At 39.9% G+C, this 23,046-nt stretch overlaps 1 protein-coding gene across 1 annotated transcript; it reads left to right on the top strand.

The window, feature by feature from the left end:
* Window positions 1–10,787: 10,787 nt before the first annotated feature.
* LOC117395601 (gonadotropin-releasing hormone II receptor-like) lies at window positions 10,788–22,470 on the top strand. The gene is made up of 4 exons (XM_059006396.1): window positions 10,788–11,380; window positions 20,707–21,192; window positions 21,694–21,895; window positions 22,074–22,470. The coding sequence occupies exons 2-4, from the start codon at window positions 20,710–20,712 to the stop codon at window positions 22,436–22,438; spliced, it is 1,050 nt and encodes a 349-aa protein (XP_058862379.1). The 5' UTR covers window positions 10,788–11,380; window positions 20,707–20,709; the 3' UTR covers window positions 22,439–22,470.
* The last annotated feature ends 576 nt before the right edge of the window (window positions 22,471–23,046 follow it).

The following is a 23,046-nucleotide window of genomic DNA, read 5'->3' as shown; positions in this document are numbered from 1 at the left end:
TCAGTTTGAGGTGAAACACACATTCTATTCAACTACACAACACTCATGCGAGGAGTGAAACACGCACACATTCTCCGGTTCAAACCTGATTGTTTGGTTGCTTTTCTGAGGCCAGTATTGGTTACTGCAGCAGATTTAAATTCTGCAGCCGTGTTCCTTACAAGGGGAATCAGCTTTCCCCTCCATTTATATAACGAGGGGCTCCAAGTCCTGTTTCTTTTTTCTTTGAGTTGGAAATTATTTGATAAATTGATACCCTAGGGCAGGGGTGGTGAACCCTGGTCCTGGAGAGCCACAGTCCAGCAGGTTTTATAGCTAACCCTTAATCACCAATTTCTAAAGAACAATTTCATTTTGACTAGTTAAGCAGTATTTTGTTCAATTTAAGTAGTAATTTGTTCAATTAATAATTTAGAGATAACTTGGAATAAAAACCTCAACACCCTGCAGCTCTCCTGGACCAGAGCTGACCACTCCTGATTTAACTGAACACATTAACTTGCTAAATTGATCAACAATTTGCATTCTCCAGAAATGGATGATTAAGGGTTACCGATAAACCCTGCATGATTGTGGCTCTCCAGGACCAGGGTTCACCACCCCTGCTCTAGGGTCTTTTATGGCGGGGTGCAGAAGGGATATTTTTGAAGGACACAACTGCCTCTGAAATGAAGAAATTACACTATAATTCTACTGGCATTAAGAGAATCAGCAAACATTACCAGCACACAGTCACACAACTCAGCACTGTCTTAATAGGAGCATAATCAAAATGACTCTTTTTTTTTTTTTGGATAGAGGTTAAAATAAAAAGTACATTGTTAGATATTGCCGTGCTATTAAGAAAACTGTTTTACTGCTCAGAAATATATATACAGTGCCTTGCAAAAGTATTCAGACCCCTGACCAATTCTCTCATATTACTGAATTACAAATGGTACTTTGAAATTTCGTTCTGTTTGATATTTTATTTTACAAAAAGGTGAATGTCCTACAGTGGCCCAGTCAAAGTCCTGATCTCAATCCCATTGAGAATCTGTGGCACTATTTGAAAATTGCGGTCCACAAGCGTCGTCCAACCAACCTGAACAACCTGGAGCAAATCTGCCAAGAAGAATGGGCCAAAATCACTCCGACACTGTGTGCAAAGCTGGTACATACTTACCCCAAAAGACTTAAAGCTGTTATTGCAGCGAAAGGTGGCTCTACCAAATATTAATGTGTGGGGGTTGAATACTTATGCAAGCAAGATATTTCAGTTTTTTATTTTTCTTAAAAATATTTCCCAACATAAAACCAATGTCACCTTACAATAATTGATTTTGAGTTTCAGTGTTCAATGTACCATTTGTAATTCAGTAATATGAGAGAATTGGTCAGGGGTCTGAATACTTTTGCAAGGTACTGTATATATATATATATATATATATATATATATATATATATTTGGTTTTGCAATCCTTACAGATTTTCACCAGATGGCGCTGTGTCACAACTGAAGAATACTGCAATACAATATCTTCACTGCATGCAGACAGAGACCACTGCAACGCCCAGCCTGTTAAACTACATTCAGAAACAGCTTGGAAGAGAAGCCAGATTGTAGTTTCCACTCAGGCCTAGTAAGACATTGGACAAGCTCTTCAGTAATCCCCAACACTAAAAACCTGCGCTAAAACAGACTTGTACAAAAAATAAAACAAACTACATCACTTGAAAATAAAGAATCTCAAAGCCCAAAAGAATTGTCTCTACACGCTGAAATCTACTGGATATATTAAACTCAAATCAGCAGACAGGTCCTGAAACGGATGGATCTCCCCATTGGGGTCCCTGCAGGTCAGCTGTGAGTTCCCGCCTCCAGGCAGCGGTACTCGAGCTGCATGCTGGGATCTTGTTTTCACCACAGGCTGCTTTGGAATTTCTGGAGCATTTTAAACCTCCATCGACCTGTTATTGAAATGTCCTCTTTAATTATATTGTCATGATAACTCTAATTGTGTTAAACGCAAAAGTTAAGTCTAAATGTAACGCATCAACTTACATAAACACAGATTGTGATTTATTTTCAAATAAATATTAATGTGGGAGTTAACGGGTTAAACAGCCACTTTTACACGATCACATCTTTACAGGACCGATCCTTCTTTGTATATAACTCGGCCCCTTTTGTAGATATCACATCTTTATAAGGCTGGGCACTTAATGCTAACTTGACCGTTTTTGTGCATGTGAAATGTTTTAGCACAGATTTAGAATAGCAGTGGGGGTGAACGTGGGTAGAAAATGCCTCAGTCTCTGCATGTCTTACACCTGTATTAGTGCACCATTGCTGTGTTAATTACCTCAGGTCCCTGAGGTAATACAATTAGACTGTATGAGACATGATGTGCCCGCGGGTTTCTGCTGAGTTGCTGAACTAGAGGTAACCTTCACCATTCACAAGCAGATCCACACTATGCAGCACGGCTGCTTATTACACCATTACAGCTCTCCATGTAATCTTATTGTACAAGAGAATGGGCAAAAACGAACGTTATGTCTTCCTTGAGACTCGAGTGTATATCCTATAAAAAAGAATCTGAAAAAACGGATCATACAGCAACTAAGCTGCTATCTCAGGATCATCCCCAGCTGTGTACTATCTTAGTACCAATTGTAGCTAAGAAATATGGGGACGAGCTGATCCCCAGAGTTAGCACGGAGCTCAGGGTTCAGCTCTTTATTGTAGTGCGCTGCCAAACAGGAACTGAATTGCATAAAAAATATCTTCCCATTTTCTTAAACCAAATTCACATGTGTAATCTCATTTTCCTAAAACACCAGCACAATGAATGAAGCTGCATTAGAGGAGAAACAAAACCTGTGTTCATCCTCATTATTTAATTCACATACAAAACACATGCATGGAGACTATACAATCGAATCAGAAATGCTAATTACATGTTTCAGGTATATCCTGTAAAAGCTTAATTACTCAGTACATCCACACGAAGGTAATCTTGATCAGTAGTCATGTGCAAAATTATGCAATGGAGCAAAACATTTATTTCAGAGAGTGTATAAAAGATCTTATTGAAACTGGAGGATGGCTAAAAGGATTCCACACAATTCTGCAGCGCACAACTGCACAGAATACACCTGTGAGCAGATTGAATGCTGGAATGTTGTACTGGAATTATTATTATTATTATTATTATTATTATTATTATTATTATTATCATTATTATTATTATTATTTTAGGCCTACGTTAAGCTGAATAAGGATGAAACTGGTTTTGTTGCAAATGTTTTGACACGTTCATTTTTGGTTATGAATAGTTCAGTTTCACAGAAGTGCATATTTGTTCCAGTTAATAGGATACCACAAGCCTTTATTCTACAGAAATTGCTAGACTAACTTCATATTGTGTTTTAGTATCTTCTAGAGCAGTGGTTCCCAACCCTGGTCCTGGAGGACCCCCTACCCTGCTGGTTTTTGTTCCAACCGAGCTTGCAATTACTTAATTGAACTAATAATTTGCCTAAGTTACATGATTTAAAAAGTCCCATTTAAACAAATTATTACTTAAATTAAGGGTTCACTTAAGTAATTGAGAGCTTGTTGGCACAAAAACCAGCAGGGTAGGTGGTCCTCCAGGACCAAGGTTGGGAAGCACTGCTCTAGAGGGTGTAGAGATCATGAGGGGTGTGTTTGTGTGCTTGCTTTACAATTAAAATGGCTTTCTGCATAAGAATGTGGTGTTTTTAATTTATTTCACAATTTTATATCTCATATACAAAGCTAAAATACGCGCAACAATGAGAATTGCACTCTGGTCTGTAGCTGGTCTGGCCTCCTCTCGTTATTAACCTTTCTTATGTTCTTATATCTGTGTTTGAATAAAAACATATTCATTGAGTCAGATGGAGACTTGTAGTTGAAGTGGACTGTAAACAGTGTTTATATGATTGTATTGGAAATATGCCTTTCTTTCATATAAAGTGTTTTTGACCAAAAATCAATTTGTCTGTCATTTTTCCCTACAAGGGCAACAGCAGTTACTTTGGGTTCGTTGCAATTGAGACAAATTTTAATATGCAGCTGGGGACTATCTTGAGCTGCTTAGTTTGTTGCAATTGGTACTAACCACGGGATCATCCCCAGGTAGTACACTCCTTTTAGTTTGTTGCAATTGACCCTGAGTGATTCAGCATCGACAACATGACTAGGTAACCCATTCCATCCCCTCACCACTCTCTGTGTGAAGAAGGGTCTCCTACAATCTGTTGGAAATTAAGCAGAGATCAACTTAGAAGAGTGTCCGCTGCTCCTAGTTTCTGTTCTCCTAGTTTCTGTGCTTAGAGTAATAGTTATGGTTAACCTTCTCCTTTCATACTTTGAATTGATCTTTGTTAACACACACTGCCCTAATAAAATACATTACTCTTTCTAACTAAAACACGGGAATGAAAGAGTTCTCTTAACTAATGTATTCTTCTGTTTCTTCTAGTTCAGATTCACTTTGTGTATCATTTTTTGTTTCAGTCGCACATCCTGGGGACTCGGAAGTCTAAAGCAGCCCAGTGCCCTCAGCTGAGCTCTCAGAATCATGTCTAAATTCATTCTGGGGCAGCCTGTCCCCCTGCAACACCGCTGCCCCTAGTGTATGTAAGAAACACATTGAACACACCTGGTATTGCTTCTGTATTGCACCAGAGTGGCAATGGTTTTAATGTTGAAAGAATTGGAGGATTTCTGTTGAGGCCATTATAAACTTTTTATAATTATTTTTATTGTATTTTTTATCTTTAAATTGCACAATAGCAATCACACGGGATAACAGTTATTATGTATTTAAAAAAATATATATAAGAACATATAAGACATTCCAGAACGAGAAAAGGCCATTTTGGCCCACCCATGCTTGCTCGCTTTGGTGCCAATGGTTCACTGCTCTTTCTGTGAAAAAGCTCCTTCTCCCCTCTGTTCTGAATATCCCCTTCTTCAGCTTCCACCCTTCATATGACATGCCCTTCAATCCTGGAATTAATCGTGTTGCTCTCCTCTGCACTCTCTCCAATGCCTCAATGTCTTTCTTATGACATGGGGTCCAGAACTGCACACAGTATTCCAGGTGTGGTCGTACCAGTGCATTGTATAATTAATATAACTTCTCTAGATTTGAATTCAGCTGTCTTGACTATATAACCTATTTGACTATATAATTCTATTTGCCTTTTTTATAGCTTCTCCGCACTGTCTAGTTGGCTTAAGAGTTTCATCCACTACTACCCCCAAGTCCTTTTCATACAGAGCCTCCTCTATTTCATTACTATTCATGCTGTACTTGCCTGTAATGTTTTTGCACCCCATGTGCAAGACTTTGCATTTATTCACATTACATTTCACCTGCCATGTGTCAGCGCAAGCTTAAATCTTGTTTTAATCTCTTTGTATTATTAAAGTTGCTGATTGGGAGTTGGCTACCCCTCCCAGTTTTGTATCATCTGTAAATTTGCATAGTTGATCATTTATATAGATTAAGAATAGCAACGGTCCCAATACTGGTCCCTGTGGTACCCCACTTGTTACGTTACTCCAGTTATGAATCCATGCTGCTACTTTACCATTTACTCCTACTGATTTAATCTTTAGATATAGCCTTTCCTGCGGTACTTTGTCAAATGCTTTTTGAAAATCTAAGTAGATGATGTCATACGCACTATCCTTGTCCACTCTAGTCGTCTCCTCCTGAAAGAAATCTAGTAAATTAGTTAAACAAGATCTACCCTTCCTAGAGCCATGCTGGCTGTCTCCTATAATGTTGTTACTATATAAATATTCCTCCATTTTGGTCCTTATTATAGTTTCCATGATTTCACATATAATTGATGTTACACTTATAGGTCTGTAGTTCACAGTGGCAGATTTATCTCCCTTTTTTAAAATATAGGAACAACATTGCCAATTTTCCAGTCCAGTGGGATGGCTCCTTTATTTATAGATTTATTGAATATATAACATATAGGTTTAAAAATCTGTTCTCTAATTTCCCTGAGGACTCCTGGACAGATTCCATCAGGCCCTGTGGATCTTATTTGAAGTGCTGCTAGCTCCCTTAGTACTTCATGCTCTTCTATAACAAACTCTGGCAATGATGTTTGTGTACATTCTGTCAACTTTGGTATATTGTATAAATCCTCCTTTGTAAATACTTGTACAAAATATTGATTAAGTACATTTGCGATTTGGTCTTTAGTCACTAAATTACCACTGCTGTCATGTAAACTACTGACTTCCTCTATCAGTTTCCTTTTAGCATTAACATATTGAAAACCCCTTTTGGATTAGGTTTACTATGCTGCTACTTGTCTCTCTAGTTCCCTTTTCACTCTCCTAGTCTGTGTTTTAAGGTCTCTACAGGCCTTTCTGTATTCTATTGGTGAGGCTGCTTCCTTTGATTGAATAGAAAGATATCATTTCTTGTCATGTTTTATTTTTCTTAAGTTTACCTTTTCACGTTTTTGGGATGAATGTATCCCACATTGCTAACATTGTATCCCTGAATTTAATCCAATTGTTTTCAGCTTCATTGTCTATTAGTATTCTGTCCCAGTCTATGTTTAGAAGCTCCTGTTGCATTTCTTTGTAATCTGCTCTCCTGAAATCATATTGTCTTTGATTTATATACTGCCCTTGATTTATTTGCCATAAATCATATTATGGTTGCTTATTCCCAATGGCTCTATTACCTGTACATTGTGTATCCTTGCTTCGTTGTTTGTTAATATCATCTAGACCTATAAATACGTTAAATCAATATATACATTTACAGATATTAATAAATTAGAATGTAGATATATGTGACAGGGTTTTTAATGGGGTACTTTAAACTTGTGAGTTTTATAAATTTACCTGGAGGTGATCACTAAAAATAAAATTATATAAAGTGAATATTTACAATGCACTGCCCCCATTTAAAACAGATACATTTGAACAAAGCGTTGAGTGTCACTAGATATTTATACAGTTCATAAACTAAAATGGGCACTAGCACAGATACATACATACATAGAGTATAGTGCGCAGCTCCCCAATCATTATATATATATATATATATATATATATATATATATATATACACACACACACACACACACACACACACACATATATTTGTACCAACAGTTAATTCAAACATTTCTGTGACGTTGCCCTTTGATCTTTTTTTTATTGATTTATCCTACGAATCTTCTAACTAAAAGTTTAAATCAGGCTAAAATAATAAAACATATATTAAAAATGCCAGCAATCTCAGTTTATAACAAAACAAAACAAAAAAAAAACGCCCAGAGAAGGAGGCATAGAGCTCGTTACAATCTACAATAAATAGTTAACAAATGGATCTGGCCAGAATCCAACTCCATGCGTATACCACAGATGAATAAAGCAGACTTTAGCTGTGCCTTCTGTGCACAGCGGTTCATTCTAAGCAGTGACCAAAGAAACCGGACCTCTAGCTTCTCACCAGAACCACATAGATTTCTTTGTACTTAGATCAGAATCGTAACAAATTCCAAAAGTGCTTCCTCCTCAGGGGGCAGTCTCACCCTGTCTGCAGGGATTATAAAGGCTGAAACACATGCGCGCAGGAGTTGTTAATCAAATACGTAATGGGCTTCCTGCATAGTCCAGACTTTACTCATTGCCTGGTTAAGAAAACAAAAGAAAATGCGGCATAAGTTACCCGATGTAATGAAAAGTATAATACAACTGTCTTTATGTTTGCCAGCACTACAAATATATACTGAAACTCCTCAGCAATAATTGCAAACATGGAATAACAAATACTATGAAAACCAGAATAAAACACATTTAGAAATTGGGAAAAGGAAACCCAAGTCAAGAGGCAAAAATTCTCATGAAATTCACTTGACGCTGTCATTTTGCATCCGTCTTTGAACACGATAACTGCCTTGATTTTGAACTAAACTTGTAGCCTAGACTCGACAGCCTGTACAATCCAGTAACTCCAATCATATATATATATATATATATATATATATATATATATATATATATATATATATATATATATATGTTTACCTTTCAAGTACTGTGCGGTTATCACGTGATCATGTGTGCACACATGATTTAAACAAGGAATAGAAGTTTCAATAGAATCGCAACATTCTTCATATGGAATCCCAAATGCGTGGGAAACAGTCAGCATGGATTTAGGAAAGGGAGATCGTGTCTAACCAAACTGCTTGATTTTTTGGAGGATGCAACATCAACAATGGATAATTGCAAAGCATATAACATGGTTTATTTAGATTTCCAGAAAGCTTTTGACAAAGTCCAGCTAAAAGATTAATTTTCAAACTGAACGCAGTAGGGAGTCAAGGAAATGCATGCACATGGATTAGGGAGTGATTAACATGTAGAAAACAGAAAGTACTGATTAGAGGAGAAACCTCAAAATGGAGCGAGGTAACCAGTGGAGTACCACAGGGATCAGTATTAGGTCCTCTGCTATTCCTAATCTACATTAATGATTTAGATTCTGGTATAGTAAGCAAACTTGTTAAATTTGCAGACGACACAAAAACAGGAAGAGTGGCAAACACTGTTGCAACAGCAAAGGTCATTCAGAATGATGTAGACAGCATTCAGAACTGGGCAGACACATCGCAAATTACATTTAACAGAGAAAAGTGTAAGGTACTGTAGGCAGGCAATAAAAATGTGCATTATAAATATCATATGGGAGATACTGAAATTGAAGAAGGAATTATGAAAAAGACCTAGGGGTTTATGTTGACTCAGAAATGTCTGCATCTAGGGAATGTGGGGAAGCTATAAAAGAGGCCAACAAATTGAATCTAAAAAAGACCAACAAATTGAATCTATTGAGGGTCTGGAACCAACTCCCCAGTAATGTTGTTGAAGCTGACACCCTGGGATCCTTCAAGAAGCTGCTTGATGAGATTCTGGGATATAAGCTTCTAACAACCAAACGCGCAAGATGGGCTGAATGGCCTCCTCTTGTTTGTAATGTAACCTTTCTTATGTTCTTATGTACTGATAGAATGCATTTTTCTGTTGCTCAGTCTACATAATTATAAACAGAAGGCAAACAGGAACTTTATAAATAAATAAACAAATAAACCTGGTATTTAATCAATATTTAGTACAATTAGAGCATAAGAACATAAGAAAGTTTACAAACGAGAGGAGGTCATTCGGCTCATCTTGCTCATTTGGTTGTATTATTACTTGTACTGTAATACTTGAAATGTATTTGCTTACAATTGTAAGTCGCCCTGGATAAGGGCGTCTGCTAAGAAATAAATAATAATAATAATAATAATAATAATAATAATAATAATAATAATAATAATAGCTTATTGATCCCAGAATCTCATCAAGCAGCTTATTGAAGGATCCCAGGGTGTCAGCTTCAACAACATTACTTATCTTCAACAACATGATTTTAAATAAGCGTGAAGGTATGCAGTTCACGAAGGCATAGTACCTCTTGACATTACATCTTAAAGACAATATGGAATTCTGTTTCTATGGTGATGCACGCAGGGGGATTGTGATGTATATTCATAAGTCCTCGACAACAGGCTGTATATATATATATATATATATATATATATATATATATATATATATATATATATATATTAGCTCAAAGAGCCAGCTGCCCATTAAACTCATTAAATTTGCAGACGACACAAAAATAGGAGGAGTGGCAAACATTGTTGAAGCAGCAAAGGTCATTCAAAATGATCTAGACAGCATTCAGAATTGGGCACATGGCAAATTAAATTTAATAGAGAAAAGTGTAAAGTATTGCATGCGGGCAATAAAAATGTGCATTATAAATATCATATGGGAGATAGTGAAATTGAAGAAGGGAACTATGAAAAAGACCTAGGAGTTTATGTTGACTCAGAAATGTCTTCATCTAGACAATGTGGGGAAGCTATAAAAAAGGCTAACAAGATGCTCGGATATATTGTGAGAAGTGTTGAATTTAAATCAAGGGAAGTAATGTTAAAACTCTACAATGCATTAGTAAGACCTCACCTAGAATATTGTGTTCAGTTCTGGTCACCTCGTTACAAAAAGGATATTGCTGCTCTAAAAAGAGTGCAAAGAAGAGCAACCAGAATTATCCCAGGTTTAAAAGGCATGTCGTATGCAGACAGGCTAAAAGAATTGAATCTATTCAGTCTTGAACAAAGAAGACTACGCGGCAATCTGATTCAAACATTCAAAATCCTAAAAGGTATAGACAATGTCAACCCAGGGGACTTCTTTGACTTGAAAAAAGAAAAAAGGACAAGGGGTCATAAATGGAGATTAGATAAAGGGGCATTCAGAACAGAAAATAGGAGTCACTTTTTTACACAGAGAATTGTGAGGGTCTGGAACCAACTCCCCAGTAATGTTGTTGAAGCTGACACCCTGGGATCCTTCAAGAAGCTGCTTGATGAGATTCTGGGATCAATAAGCTACTAACAACCAAACGAGCAAGATGGGCTGAATGGCCTCCTCTCGTTTGTAAACTTTCTTATGTTCTTATGTTCTAACATTGTCACTTTTGGTACCGCAGCAGACTGCAATACCAGGAGCAGGAGATGCATTCACATCGCCTACTGTTTAACATCTAAACTTCAGCACCTTCGCTTCTGGACAGCTCCCCAGCCTTCACAAGTGCAGCAGCTCCGCGATATTAATACATACACACATGAGCTCAGGGTTATCATTCCGCGAACACCAATGGAAACACACTGCGGTTAAGAGCAGGCGAATAACGCTGGCGTGCTGCTGAATATATTTTAAATACTGCAACTGCCAGGTACCCGAGGAATAATAAGTGCAGGGCTTTGCGTTACAGCAGCGAGCTACTCGACCTCTGGCCTGTGGACGTCTAACAGCCGGCCGGTGTATTTTGGAGCAGCGCCGTTCCCCCATTTGATACCGAGGGAATAAATAAACAGCACTACTGTCATTGGAAAGACACACAGATGCGCAAGTGCTCACTTTGCTTCTGTACTAAAACAGATCTGTTAGTGACGCGTTTGCTACAGACGCCCGCATGCTTGTCGAACTCTGAAGAACACCGCAGTTCCACAGACCGTGCTGTCGAAGCGTCACGCAAGTTGGGATGATAAGGTTCTGTTGGTCCGGTCCGGTTCTCCAGTGAGGAGGGAGTGATTGATGTCGGCTCTGAAGCCGCATTGACTTTAACAAAACGTGACTTTCATGCTGGTTTTGTTCACTTCTTTCCGGGAAACAGAACGCAATACGATGTTCATCAACCTGAGTTTGCGGTAATACTGTATTTCATATTGCCCTCCAGAAAGGAAAGACAACAAGGTAGGTACGTTTTATTACTATGAATATTTATTATTTCATTTGAAACTAAAGTTCCACCTGTTTTGGGCAATGCATCTGTCCAGGTTTTACGAGGAGCTTGATTAGCCAGAGTGTGATCAGGTAACAAGCTTAGGTGTGTCTTATTAGGCAAAGCCAGGAATGAATCAAACTGCTATGCAATGCAATCCCAGGGCTCTTGGCTCTTGACCGGGGGGTCGTGGGTTCAATCCCCGGTGGGGGACACTGCTGCTGTACCCTTGAGCAAGGTACTTTACCTAGATTGCTCCAGTAAAAAACCCAACTGTATAAATGGGTAATTGTATGTAAAAAATAATGTGATATCTTGTAACAATTGTAAGTCACCATGGATAAGGGCGTCTGCTAAGAAATAAATAATAATAATAATAATAATAATAATAATAATAATAATAATAATAATAATAGTTTAACATCATGCATGCCTTGTTGACAATGCGCTTTGTTCACATCCCTCTCGGGTAGTTTCAGTAGCAGACTCGCACACTTTCTGATAAACCACCCTTGGGTTGTTTGGGTTATTTAACAGCACCTGGGAAGCACCCTGAATTGCGTCGTTGTTATTCGAGGATCACCCCTGCAATCCCAGAATACCCCCTGTTTCTGTACAGACCAGGCTGTATCGTATGAGGGTTCAGTTTGATCGAGTTCATTCAACGAGTGTCACTTGCGATCTTTGCTGCATATTCACACAATTCACACAAAGCTCTATATTCTTCTAAACGCACGGTAATTGCTATTTTCAAACCGCATATGCATTGCACATTTAAACCCCAAAGTTAAAGAGACAGCGCTAATGGTCGGCCAGTGGAACTGGGATAAAAAAGCAAACCTCTAACCACTAAGCCACATTGCACATTTCTGATTGAACAACACACAAGCACACGAGTTCGAGACCTACTGTGTAATCCTGCAGTTATTCCATTAGCGATTGATAAAATAACTATCTATCTATCTATCGATCGATCTGAAAATGTAACATATCCGTATTCCACTTGAACCGTGTAAACTTTGTGTATTCATTACTGGAGCACACATTTTTGTTAATGATTTTTGAGTTTGTTAGTGTATGTCAAGGCTGTAGCAGGCAGTGGCGTCTGTATCAGCTCGGCTCTGGTAGCGTTTGGCTATTTTTTTGTATTATTATTACCGGATTTCTCGTTCATTCAGTTACTTAACGACCGGTAGGTATTTACTGGCGAGCCCGGTTTGTCAAAATGCATTTTAGTTTAATTGAAGTGCCGACCATCAATCAAAAAATAAGGCGCACCGAGCCTGTAATTACACAGACGTGTAGAGCAGCGCAACCGCGACCGGTAGAAAAGGAAACGACTGCTTCTGATAATCACACCACGAAACCAGATGTATTTTAAACTCTGTCAGTGTGAGTATATTGTTCACATTTTGCTCGCCTAAAGTCGGTGGATAGGAACCCTATAGACTGGCCCGGGTTCGTTTGGAAAGGGTTTTACAGATTGACATCACGCCTGAAGAAAGATAAATATGCATATCGTATTGGCATTACGTTTAGAGACATCTAACGGGAGAAACTGTATATTCGTACAGAAAAGGGGGTGTTAAGGTTCTGGACCGCTTTCGAATCCGGGTCTGAATCCGGGACGGTTCGTATTTCATACCCACACGACAGGACTGAATGCAGTCCACTTACATCATCGTTATCATTATGATTATGGTTATGACTGTTATATTAACGTACTATTACGACGATGACGTCTGCTTCTACTACTACTGCTACTGCAGTTACATTAAATAGTATTATCGCTGTCACTGCTATAGCCTTTGAGTTTCCGTTGTAGCTACACCTTTACAAACAAGTGACAACAGCTCTTCAACCATACTAAAACACAAATAGCGTAACCTCATGTCCCATGGTTTATCTTGGAAATATTATCGGATTATCCATATTGTCATGTGTTACCTGTCTCGCTATCCATTCTGCAGCTTATTAAATATTAAATATGAATGATATCGAGAGCTGCATCGTGACAGCGCTGCAGCTGCTCTCGCACGCGGGAGGGACAGCCCATTAGCAGACGTGCGCGCGGGAGAGTTTGTGCCGCATCGGAGCGGTTTTTAAGAATGTATTTACTAACGCGTCTGTTATACCTCATTAAACGTTATAAATTACAAGGCAATAAAATATACATTAGCGAATGTTCAATTAGGAAACAGTTTGCATTTCAAGTGGTTGCAATTGCATATTTTTTTTTATAATCTTAGAATGAAATGACGTGTACTGCAAAATAATGAAATGACTTGTGATACAAAATAATGAAATGACTTGAAATAGACTAGTATTTGCAACGCGCCGTGTATTGAAAATACAGAGGTCACTGTTCATATTGCACCACACTGTATTATAGGAAACTGTGTGGTCCAGTGGTTAAAGAAAAGGGCTTCTAACCAAGAGGTCCCTGGTTCAAATCCCGACCCTGAGCAAGTCTCTTAACCTCCTTGTGCTCCGTCTTTCGGGTGAGATGTAGTTGTAAGTGACTCTGCAGCTGATGCATAGTTCACACACCCTAGTCTCTGTAAGTCGCCTTGGATAAAGGAGTCTGCTAAATAAACAAATAATAATCCAGAGTTATTAATACAATGAGATCATCACTTGGATAACAAGAGGACATGATAATATATCTTTTTTTTTTTACCTGAAAAAAGAAACAAGGACCAGGGGTCACAAATGGAGATTAGGTAAAGGGCCATTCAGAACAGAAAATAGGAGGCACTTTTTACACAGAGAATTGTGAGGGTCTGGAACCAACTCCCCAGTAATGTTGTTGAAGCTGACATAGTTTGCTTTTCTAAAATTGTAAACCTTAGCTTTAGTCATTACTTTTTGGGTTTTAAATAACACTTCAAAAGAGACCATGTTGTGGTCTGACTTTGTCAATGGCTCTCTGACCTCTGATTTAGTTATTCTGTCTTTGTTATTTAAAAAGAATAAATCAAGGCATGCCTCCCCTCTAGTCGGTGCCTTGACAAATTGCATTAGGAAGCAGTCATTAGTCATTGCCTAAACCAAATTAACACAAAGAAGACAATCAGTCTTCAACACAAAACACAAGAAAACTCAGTGATGATGCTGAGAGGCAAGTCAATACCATCTGAAGCCCCGAGTCTGAAACTCTTTAAGCTCGATCACTATAAAAAGAACTAATGAAGGGAATCTTGCTTTAGATCACTTTCTTCAGATTCTTTTCCATTGGATTCCATGGCAGGTTTAAAAATAGTGCTGTGACAATAAGCCTGCTTACCTGATGACCCCTGGCAGCCGCTCTGGGAACTGACATCTAATTACAGACTGTGTTCCTGAAGCAGTGACTGCTGGACCTGCCTGTCAATAATCACAAACTCCCTCTGCATTAATTACCAAGACCATATGAACACTGACCGTCACTGCTATTGCATTCACAACCTACAGAAACAACACATTTGTCCTCAGTGTTGGTCAAAAGCAGGGGATGTCTAGTAACCTCTCAGACGTGGATTCGTTTTCATCAAGGGAAGTCAGTAAATTCTAAATTAAATGCGATGTTGTGGACAGAGAATGCGCCTTTGTGCATGATTTGTAAACAATCAACAGGTGTTATCCAAATTGCATCATCTGGCAGTATTTGGCCAAATAGTGTCACCAGCAGAATTGTGTCTCATTGAAGATCACGACTAAAGTAACAATGTGCAATAGATTGTACAACCATCATATTGACTTGATACCTGCGACAAGCGATAGCCCAGCAGACATTGAAACACTCATTACCAGTAAGTTTATGAGAAGTTCATATACGGACAATTCTAATAAGTATTACTATTTATGAAACATGATAAGCATAACTTTTCATAAAAATCAGTTCTTCCATTTTCATGTACCGATTCGAAATGAATGTGACAGTTTTTAGCAAAGATGGAGGAAACAATATTCTAGGCATGCACAAACGCAAATGAATTTGCATGACTGCGCATGTGTTCTGACTACAAGTGAGACACTATTCTTCTGATGACACTATTTGCCACAACACCTGTTGTAATTTACTAATTTTGTTGTACCTTCTTTTCCAAAGGCTAGAATAACCATTTCGTCCTATGTAGTTCCATACATATCTTCAAATGCACCATCAAACCATCCATTTTTTTAAGGGTTGCCAATTTTGTTTGTATTTTCACCCGTCCCCAATTTGGTTCTGCACAATCATAGCGTTTTACAGAACTGGAGAATCTCAGGACAGATCGTACTCATTTTAATATTATATTGTGGTTTATTGTGAAGGCTGGTATTGCTTTATTGCTGTTCAATATTGTTGGTATTGAACTGCTCCCTCACCCCCCTAAGAGAAAGGGTGCTCCCTCCAGTCCAGGGCAGGCTTGAGACATGGAGACTGAACTGCTCCCTCCCTCACCCCCTAAGGGAAAAGGTGCTCCCTCCAGTCCAGGGCAGGCTTGAGGAATGGAAAATGAATTGCTCCCTCCCTCCCTCACCCCCCTAAGAGAAAGGGTGCTCCCTCCAGTCCAGGGCAGGCTTTAGACACATTGGCAGTATACAAAGCAGTGTGAATTTACATTGTGGATCTTTCTATCTTACTAGGGTTATCAACCCAGCCCTGACCTTGCTTACATACACAGACGGTGATGGAATATTCAATGGATTGCTCTTTATTTGCTCAGTGTGTTTGAGAGTTAACCTAACATGTCAACAGCAGTTACTGGTTGGATCGCACTGCTCATTGTCACTGGCTGGAGCACCGCTTGCATTCATTGCGCTCATTTTGCTCATCATAGTGTGTTGTCATGACTAGATTAGACAGAGCAGGTGGGAGCAGCTCTCTAGAACAGCATTCATAATATCTTCTGCACATTGGCATGGATTGACTGGGCTAGGCTTCTCTCTGCCTGCCCTTGATTAGCTGTATAGCTGTGCATCACTGCTCTAAGTGCTTTTGCTTTAACACATTTTTTGTTACCATTTTCAAAATGTTTCAGGTACATGAAGAAATGTGTGCAATACTAGAGTGAGTCAACCAACCATGTCACGCATGGTTCACCAAGTGACAGAATCATTGGTGCGAAGAACAGGCAACTACATCTCCTTCCCCACAACACAGCGACGAAAATGTTCTCATCAAAACTCAACATCCAACTCCTCTTCACCTAAAATAATAAGCACAAGTATAGTTCAAAATGATTTATTATATTTTTTAATACATACAATAATTTGAATGTATCCTTCCTATGTGTAGAGATTAGTTGATAATCTGATTATTCAAATGGAGACACTTTTCTTGACCTTGAATATTTACTTTAGTTTTTTAGGTAAGGTCATTTTCTTTTGACCTTAAATATAATATTTGAAGTTTTAAGGTCTAGAACATCGAGACTTCCTTGTTCTTGTCCATTTCATATTCTATCCTTTTTTAAATAATGAGGTTTATTTCTCCAAATTAAATTAAATACAATTTAGTCAATTCTGCAGTTAGCACATCTAAAGAACGTGAAACATAAACTGTTCTAGATCGTCCTTCTGTCTGAAAGCAGAACACGTCCATATAAACTGCTCTAGATCGTCCTTCTATCTGACAGCAGAACACGCCCATATAAACTGCTCTAGATCGTCCTTCTGTCTGACAGCAGAACACGTCCATATAAACTGCTCTAGATCATCCTTCTGTCCTTCAGGATATCTCTCTTGACAACACATTACATTTTCTCTTAGTTTTCTCTATAATTGGATGAAAGTTTAATCTACATCTTTCTTTTTGGTTTTGGCAAATATTTCTTTTAATTCACAATTTTCTTAATGCAAATAATTCACATTTTTTGATATTCAAGGTTAGTGCAGTTTATACACAGGGCTGCATATGCATGTGTATGTATACACAGGGCTGCATGTGCATGTGTATGTATACACAGGGCTGCATGTGTATGTATACACAGGGCTGCATGTGTATTTATACACAGGGCTGCATGTGCATGTGTATGTATACACAGGGCTACATATGCATGTGTATGTATACACAGGGCTGCATGTGCATGTGTATGTATACACAGGGCTGCATGTGCATGTGTATGTATACACAGGGCTGCATGTGTATGTATACACAGGGCTGCATGTGTATTTATACACAGGGCTGCATGTGCATGTGTATGTATACACAGGGCTGCATATGCATGTGTATGTATACACAGGGCTGCATGTGCATGTGTATGTATACACAGGGCTGCATGTGCATGTGTATGTATACACAGGGCTGCATATGCATGTGTATTTATACACAGGGCTGCATGTGCATGTGTATTTATACACAGGGCTGCATTTTGTGTGGCTGATGGAAAGAGAAAAGGGAATAGTGCAGCCCTGTTGAATTCCTCTACCAATCTGAGGTTCCACTTGACAATTTAACTGAACTGTTGCATCCATTATACAGGGTTGTGATTACCTTTTGAAAATATAAACCAAATCAAAACATTGTAGAGTTTTCAAAATAAATGAATGTTCAACTGTATCAAATGCTTTGTAAAAATCATAAGATCACACTATCTTCATTTATAATATCACTATAATCTATCAAATCCAGACAAGGGTTATTACATATATGTCTACCCCGCATAAAACCAGACTGTGATTCATCAATAATTGAATCCATTCCCTTTTTTAGTCTATCAGCAAATATTAAATAATTCTGCATCCTTGTTTCTCAATGTTATTGGCCTCCAGTTTTCTAATTAATAGAATTTATTTTAGGTATAAGAAAGCTGAATTCTTGTTTAAGGGATGAGGGTGCTTCTCTCTCAATGGCTTTATTAAACATAGATAGCAGTAACTGAGTTAGATCTTGAAAGACTTTATAAAATTCTCTAACTAGACCATCATTACCAGGAGATGCGTTGTCTTTAAGCTTGTTAATATTTCCCTTCATTTCCTCAGTATTTCACCTCTTATCAGGTACACTTTTAAATTCTTCACTAGTGGTTTTTGCATTTGTCTGATTGAATTTAAAAATGTATCCATATCAGAGTTCTGTTGAGATGATGTATATAATGTCTGGTAAAATGTAGAGACATATTTAGAAATCTCTTTTGTATTTTGTGTAACCATACCATTGATATAATGTTTCCAATAGAGGCTAGTTTAGAGTTTCTTTTTTCTAGGTTATAAAAATATTTAGTATTTTTTTCCCTTCTTCAATCCACTTTCTTCTAGCTCTTACAAATGCAACTTTGGCTCGTTCCTCATAAATTCTGTTTGTCTAATTGTAATAATAATAGCTTCAGATTCATGATTTCTTTTATAATGTCATTTCCTGCTTTCTGTTCAAGGTCAGTTATTTTTCTTTCCTGTTCTGTGCATTTGTTTAACTTTGAACATGAAGTCTAATGACTTCTTGAAAGCCTCAATGTATTGTGTTTGATTTTCACAGTGAGAATCTCGATAATATTTGTTTGCATTTCTGATAATGCTGGTTCATGTTTCCCTCTTTTAAGAGCTTGGTGTTTCGGGAGCTGAGTTATAGATTTCTTCAGCAACATTCAAGACCGTTGGTTAAGTTGGGCATTTCCATATAAAGTATTTTTTCTCTGTATTTCGGATTTCTTCTTATGGTAGATATGTTAATTCGTTATTTCTTGTTTATCATTACACGTGTAATCCTCATCTACAGCTGCAATCTGATTAATCCAGGGATGTGTCATTTATGGTCATGTTTTCCTCAGCATCAAAAGCTCTCTTCCACTCAGTCCGCCATCTTGGTGCACTCCTTGCTATAACCACACACAGTACCAGCCTGCCTCTCATTGTACGCGAATTAGCAAATTTCCTTTATCAGATTTACTGGCCAGAACAGATTCTTTCAGCTTATAGTTCTAGTTCTGTCAGAGTCCTAGTTTAAATTGCGTTAATATTGCTGCTGACATAAAACATTAATTTCTAATGTATTTAAGTAAAAAAAAAGTCTCCAATTGGGTCATTTCACTTATATACAGGAAATGAATGGGATAGGCAAGAGGTCAACATGGCATTACCAGAAAAACTAATTGTAAAATATAAAATAAACTTGATAAATTCAATGATAAACATTTCAACTAGGGTAGGTCTTTTTCAATGTAGCAGACAGCTGAAGCGTTTGTCTTTGATTGGATCAGGTTTCTGTTAGTATTTCTGATGTCATCACTATTGAGTGCTGGACATCGCGTGTGTGCTCATTTATTTATTCATGTTCAATGCTGGTCCAGTTAATATCAGTTTGTCAATTTCAGAGGATCTGTTCTGTATTATAAAAGTCTACTATCAGGCTAAAATAATAAACCATGCTGGTTTTGTCGTATATAACCAGTTTATGCTATATTAATATATGATACTGAACGCAGCACCCTTATCGAATATGTTTTGTGGGGCAGTGCCCAAAGACGTATAGCATAACCATGTAAAATCCCACTAAGGCGTATGTTATTGGATTCATGATATTGCACTAGTAGGCTTCCAGCATTGTTACAATGATTATTACAAGTATTGCACATGTTTCTTCATGTACCTAAAACATTTTGAAAACGGTAAAAAAAATCTTTGAACCAAAACCATTGTGCAGTGCACAGCTAGGCCGTTCGAGCCTATATATTTGAACAACTATATCCTTAATTCCTTAATTGAACCAATGAAACATCTCATCAAGTATTACTGTGTTAAATATGAAATTGATGGCCTCTAAATCCGGATGTGGATCTGCCCCTGCGGTGTGGAGCACCTCAGATAATTTGCTTGCTTCTGTGTCGATGGCAGTTTCCTCCAACACCATGAGAAAAATACAGTTCACACTGAATTCAAATAAGCTAATTATTACATTTAGTAGAGCGATTAATAAGACGATAACACATTGTATTACTGAAGCTTGTATTGTGCAGCATTATAATACAATCACAATAAAGCTGTCTGAGGGTTAAATACAATGTATGCTTCACTGAGAGATAATTGATTTCATACAAGCGTATCTTTATTATTTATTTATTTAGCAGATGTCTTTACCTCCCTTCTGTTCTGCTCTTTGCAGTGATTCTGTCTTGATGAGTCTGTGTATTATGGTTATGTTGTAGCTGTGAGGATGCTGTGTTTGTTTTTACTGGTTATGCGGGAGCCATGAGGAATACTGGCATTCTGGTGAGAGACGGGGGTACAGAGTGGGGGCTCAGCTTCTGTATATGGGGGGGGGGGGACAATAACCTGGAGCAGGGTTCAAAGCCACAGCGGTGTTGTTTGAAGCAGCTCATCTTCCTCTCTTCCACAGACAATGTCGGGTAACCTGTCCTCCCCCTGCCCTGGGAACAGCTCTGAGGCCTGGCAGGCTCCCTCCTTCACGCGGGCTGCACAGTTCCGTGTGGGTGCCACGATGCTGCTCTTCTCCTTTGCGGCGGTCAGTAACCTGGCCGTGCTGTTCAGCGTGGCACAGGGGGGCGGCCGCCGGCTCTCTCCGCGGTTCCGACCCCTCATCCTCAGCCTGACGCTGGCTGACCTCATGATGACCTTCGTGGTGATGCCTTTGGACGCTGTGTGGAACGTGACGGTCCAGTGGTACGCGGGTGATGTGCTCTGCAAGCTCCTGTGCTTCCTCAAGCTGTTCGCCATGCACGCCTCTGCATTCATCCTGGTGGCCATCAGCCTGGACCGGCACGCTGCCATCCTGTACCCCCTGAGCTCCCTCGACTCCCAGAGACGCAACAAGAGGATGCTGCTGGTGGCCTGGAGCGCCAGCCTGCTGCTCGCCTCCCCACAGGTACTGCAGGGGGCGTGGTCTCTAACTCTCACATGTCATGCTGCTCCTTCCATGGGGGCGGGGTCTCTAACTCTCACATGTCATGCTGCTTCTTCCATGGGGGCGGGGTCTCTAACCCTCACATGTCATGCTGCTCCTTCCATGGGGGCGGGGTCTCTAACTCTCACATGTCATGCTGCTCCTTCCATGGGGGCGGGGTCTCTAACCCTCACATGTCATGCTGCTCCTTCCATGGGGGCGGGGTCTCTAACTCTCACATGTCATGCTGCTCCTTCCATGGGGGCGGGGTCTCTAACCCTCACATGTCATGCTGCTCCTTCCATGGGGGCGGGGCCTCTAACCCTCACGTGTCATGGTTAGAGCTGAGAGACTGGGAGGGAGGCAGTGTGACCCTAGTGCTTAGAGCTGAAGGGCTTGGAGGGAGGTAGACAGTGTAATGGCAGTGAAGGGTTGCTGTGTGCTCTGATGGGGCTGATGAGGGTCTCTCTTAATCTGCTCCAGCTGTTCATCTTCCGGACGATCAAGGCGGGGAATGCAGACTTCACGCAGTGCGTGACTCACGGGAGCTTCCAGCAGCGTTGGCAGGAGACACTGTACAACATGTTCCACTTCGTCACGCTCTACGTCATGCCCCTGCTCGTCATGATCTTCTGCTACGTGCGCATCATGCTGGAGATCAACCGGCAGATGAAGAAAAACAAAGGTAGGGGTGCCGCGCTCACTTCCCCCCTCTGCACGAACACACCCAAGCTTCCCATCCCTCTAGTTATTGCACCTCTCTTATCCCTCTAGTTATTGCACCTCTCTTATCCCTCTAGTTATTGCACCTCTCACATCCCTCTAGTTATTGCACCTCTCCTCTCCCTCTCTCTTTTCCCCAGCGGGGGATTCCTGTCTGCGTCGGAGCGGCACTGATCAAATCCCAAAGGCCCGCTTAAAGACCTTGAAGATGACCATCATCATCGTGGCCTCCTTCGTCATCTGCTGGACCCCCTACTACCTGCTGGGGATCTGGTACTGGTTCCACCCTCAGATGCTGAGGGAGACCCCGGAGTACGTCAACCACATCCTGTTCCTGTTTGGCCACCTGAACACCTGCTCTGACCCGGTCATCTACGGTCTCTACACACCCTCCTTCCGGGCCGACCTGGCATCCTGCTGGCGCCGCTGCACCCCGGACTCGCCACGGACCCCCGACCAGAGCGAGAACAGTCAAGAGGGGACTGGGCTGGAGCGAGAGCAGTAAAGAGGGGGCAATGCTGGAGAGAGGGCAGTACAGAGGGGCAGGGCTGGAGGGAGGGCAGTAAAGGGGGGGGCAGTGCAGGAGAGAGGGCAGTAAAGGGGGGCAGGGCCAGAGAGAGGGCAGTAAAGGGGGGGCAGGGCTGGAGGGAGGGCAGTAAAGGAGGGGCAGTGCAGGAGGGAGGGCAGTAAAGGGGGGTAGGGCCAGAGAGAGGGCAGTAAAGGGGGGTCAGTCCCGGAGAGACAGGTAGTGTGTGATATGAGGATTTAATGCCCACCCAAGCATCCCACCCTGATTCAGTATTTTTTATAATCTCTGGTGAGCATTTTTTTTCCTGTCTGAGAAGCGAGTGAGAGAAGACAACAGCAATGTGAGGTACGGTTGAAATTCCTTTGTTTGACGGCTCACGCTGGCTGGGGTCGCACTCTGTTGCTGGTGTTAATAAGCGCGTGTTGGATGAGCCCATTTAAATAATTGCTCAACAGTTATTATATATATATATATATATATATATATATATATATATATACATATATATAAAGAAAACAAAAACAGTGCAGCACACACAACACAGACAATGAAATGCAGCAGAACAGCTAACTCAATGCAGGCGT

Source organism: Acipenser ruthenus, chromosome 32 (assembly GCF_902713425.1).
Source record: "Acipenser ruthenus chromosome 32, fAciRut3.2 maternal haplotype, whole genome shotgun sequence".
Lineage (NCBI taxonomy): Eukaryota > Metazoa > Chordata > Actinopteri > Acipenseriformes > Acipenseridae > Acipenser > Acipenser ruthenus.
The sequence above is the reverse complement of the archived record's forward strand: the minus strand, read 5'-3'. Positions and strand labels throughout refer to the sequence as shown.

Coding starts and splice junctions, on each gene's coding strand:
- LOC117395601 (XM_059006396.1), top strand. CDS start 20,710: ATGTCGGGTAACCTGTCCTCCCCCTGCCCTGGGAACAGCTCTGAGGCC. Junction 21,193..21,693: donor TGCTGCTCGCCTCCCCACAG/GTACTGCAGGGG, acceptor AATCTGCTCCAG/CTGTTCATCTTCCGGACGAT. Junction 21,896..22,073: donor GCAGATGAAGAAAAACAAAG/GTAGGGGTGCCG, acceptor TCTTTTCCCCAG/CGGGGGATTCCTGTCTGCGT.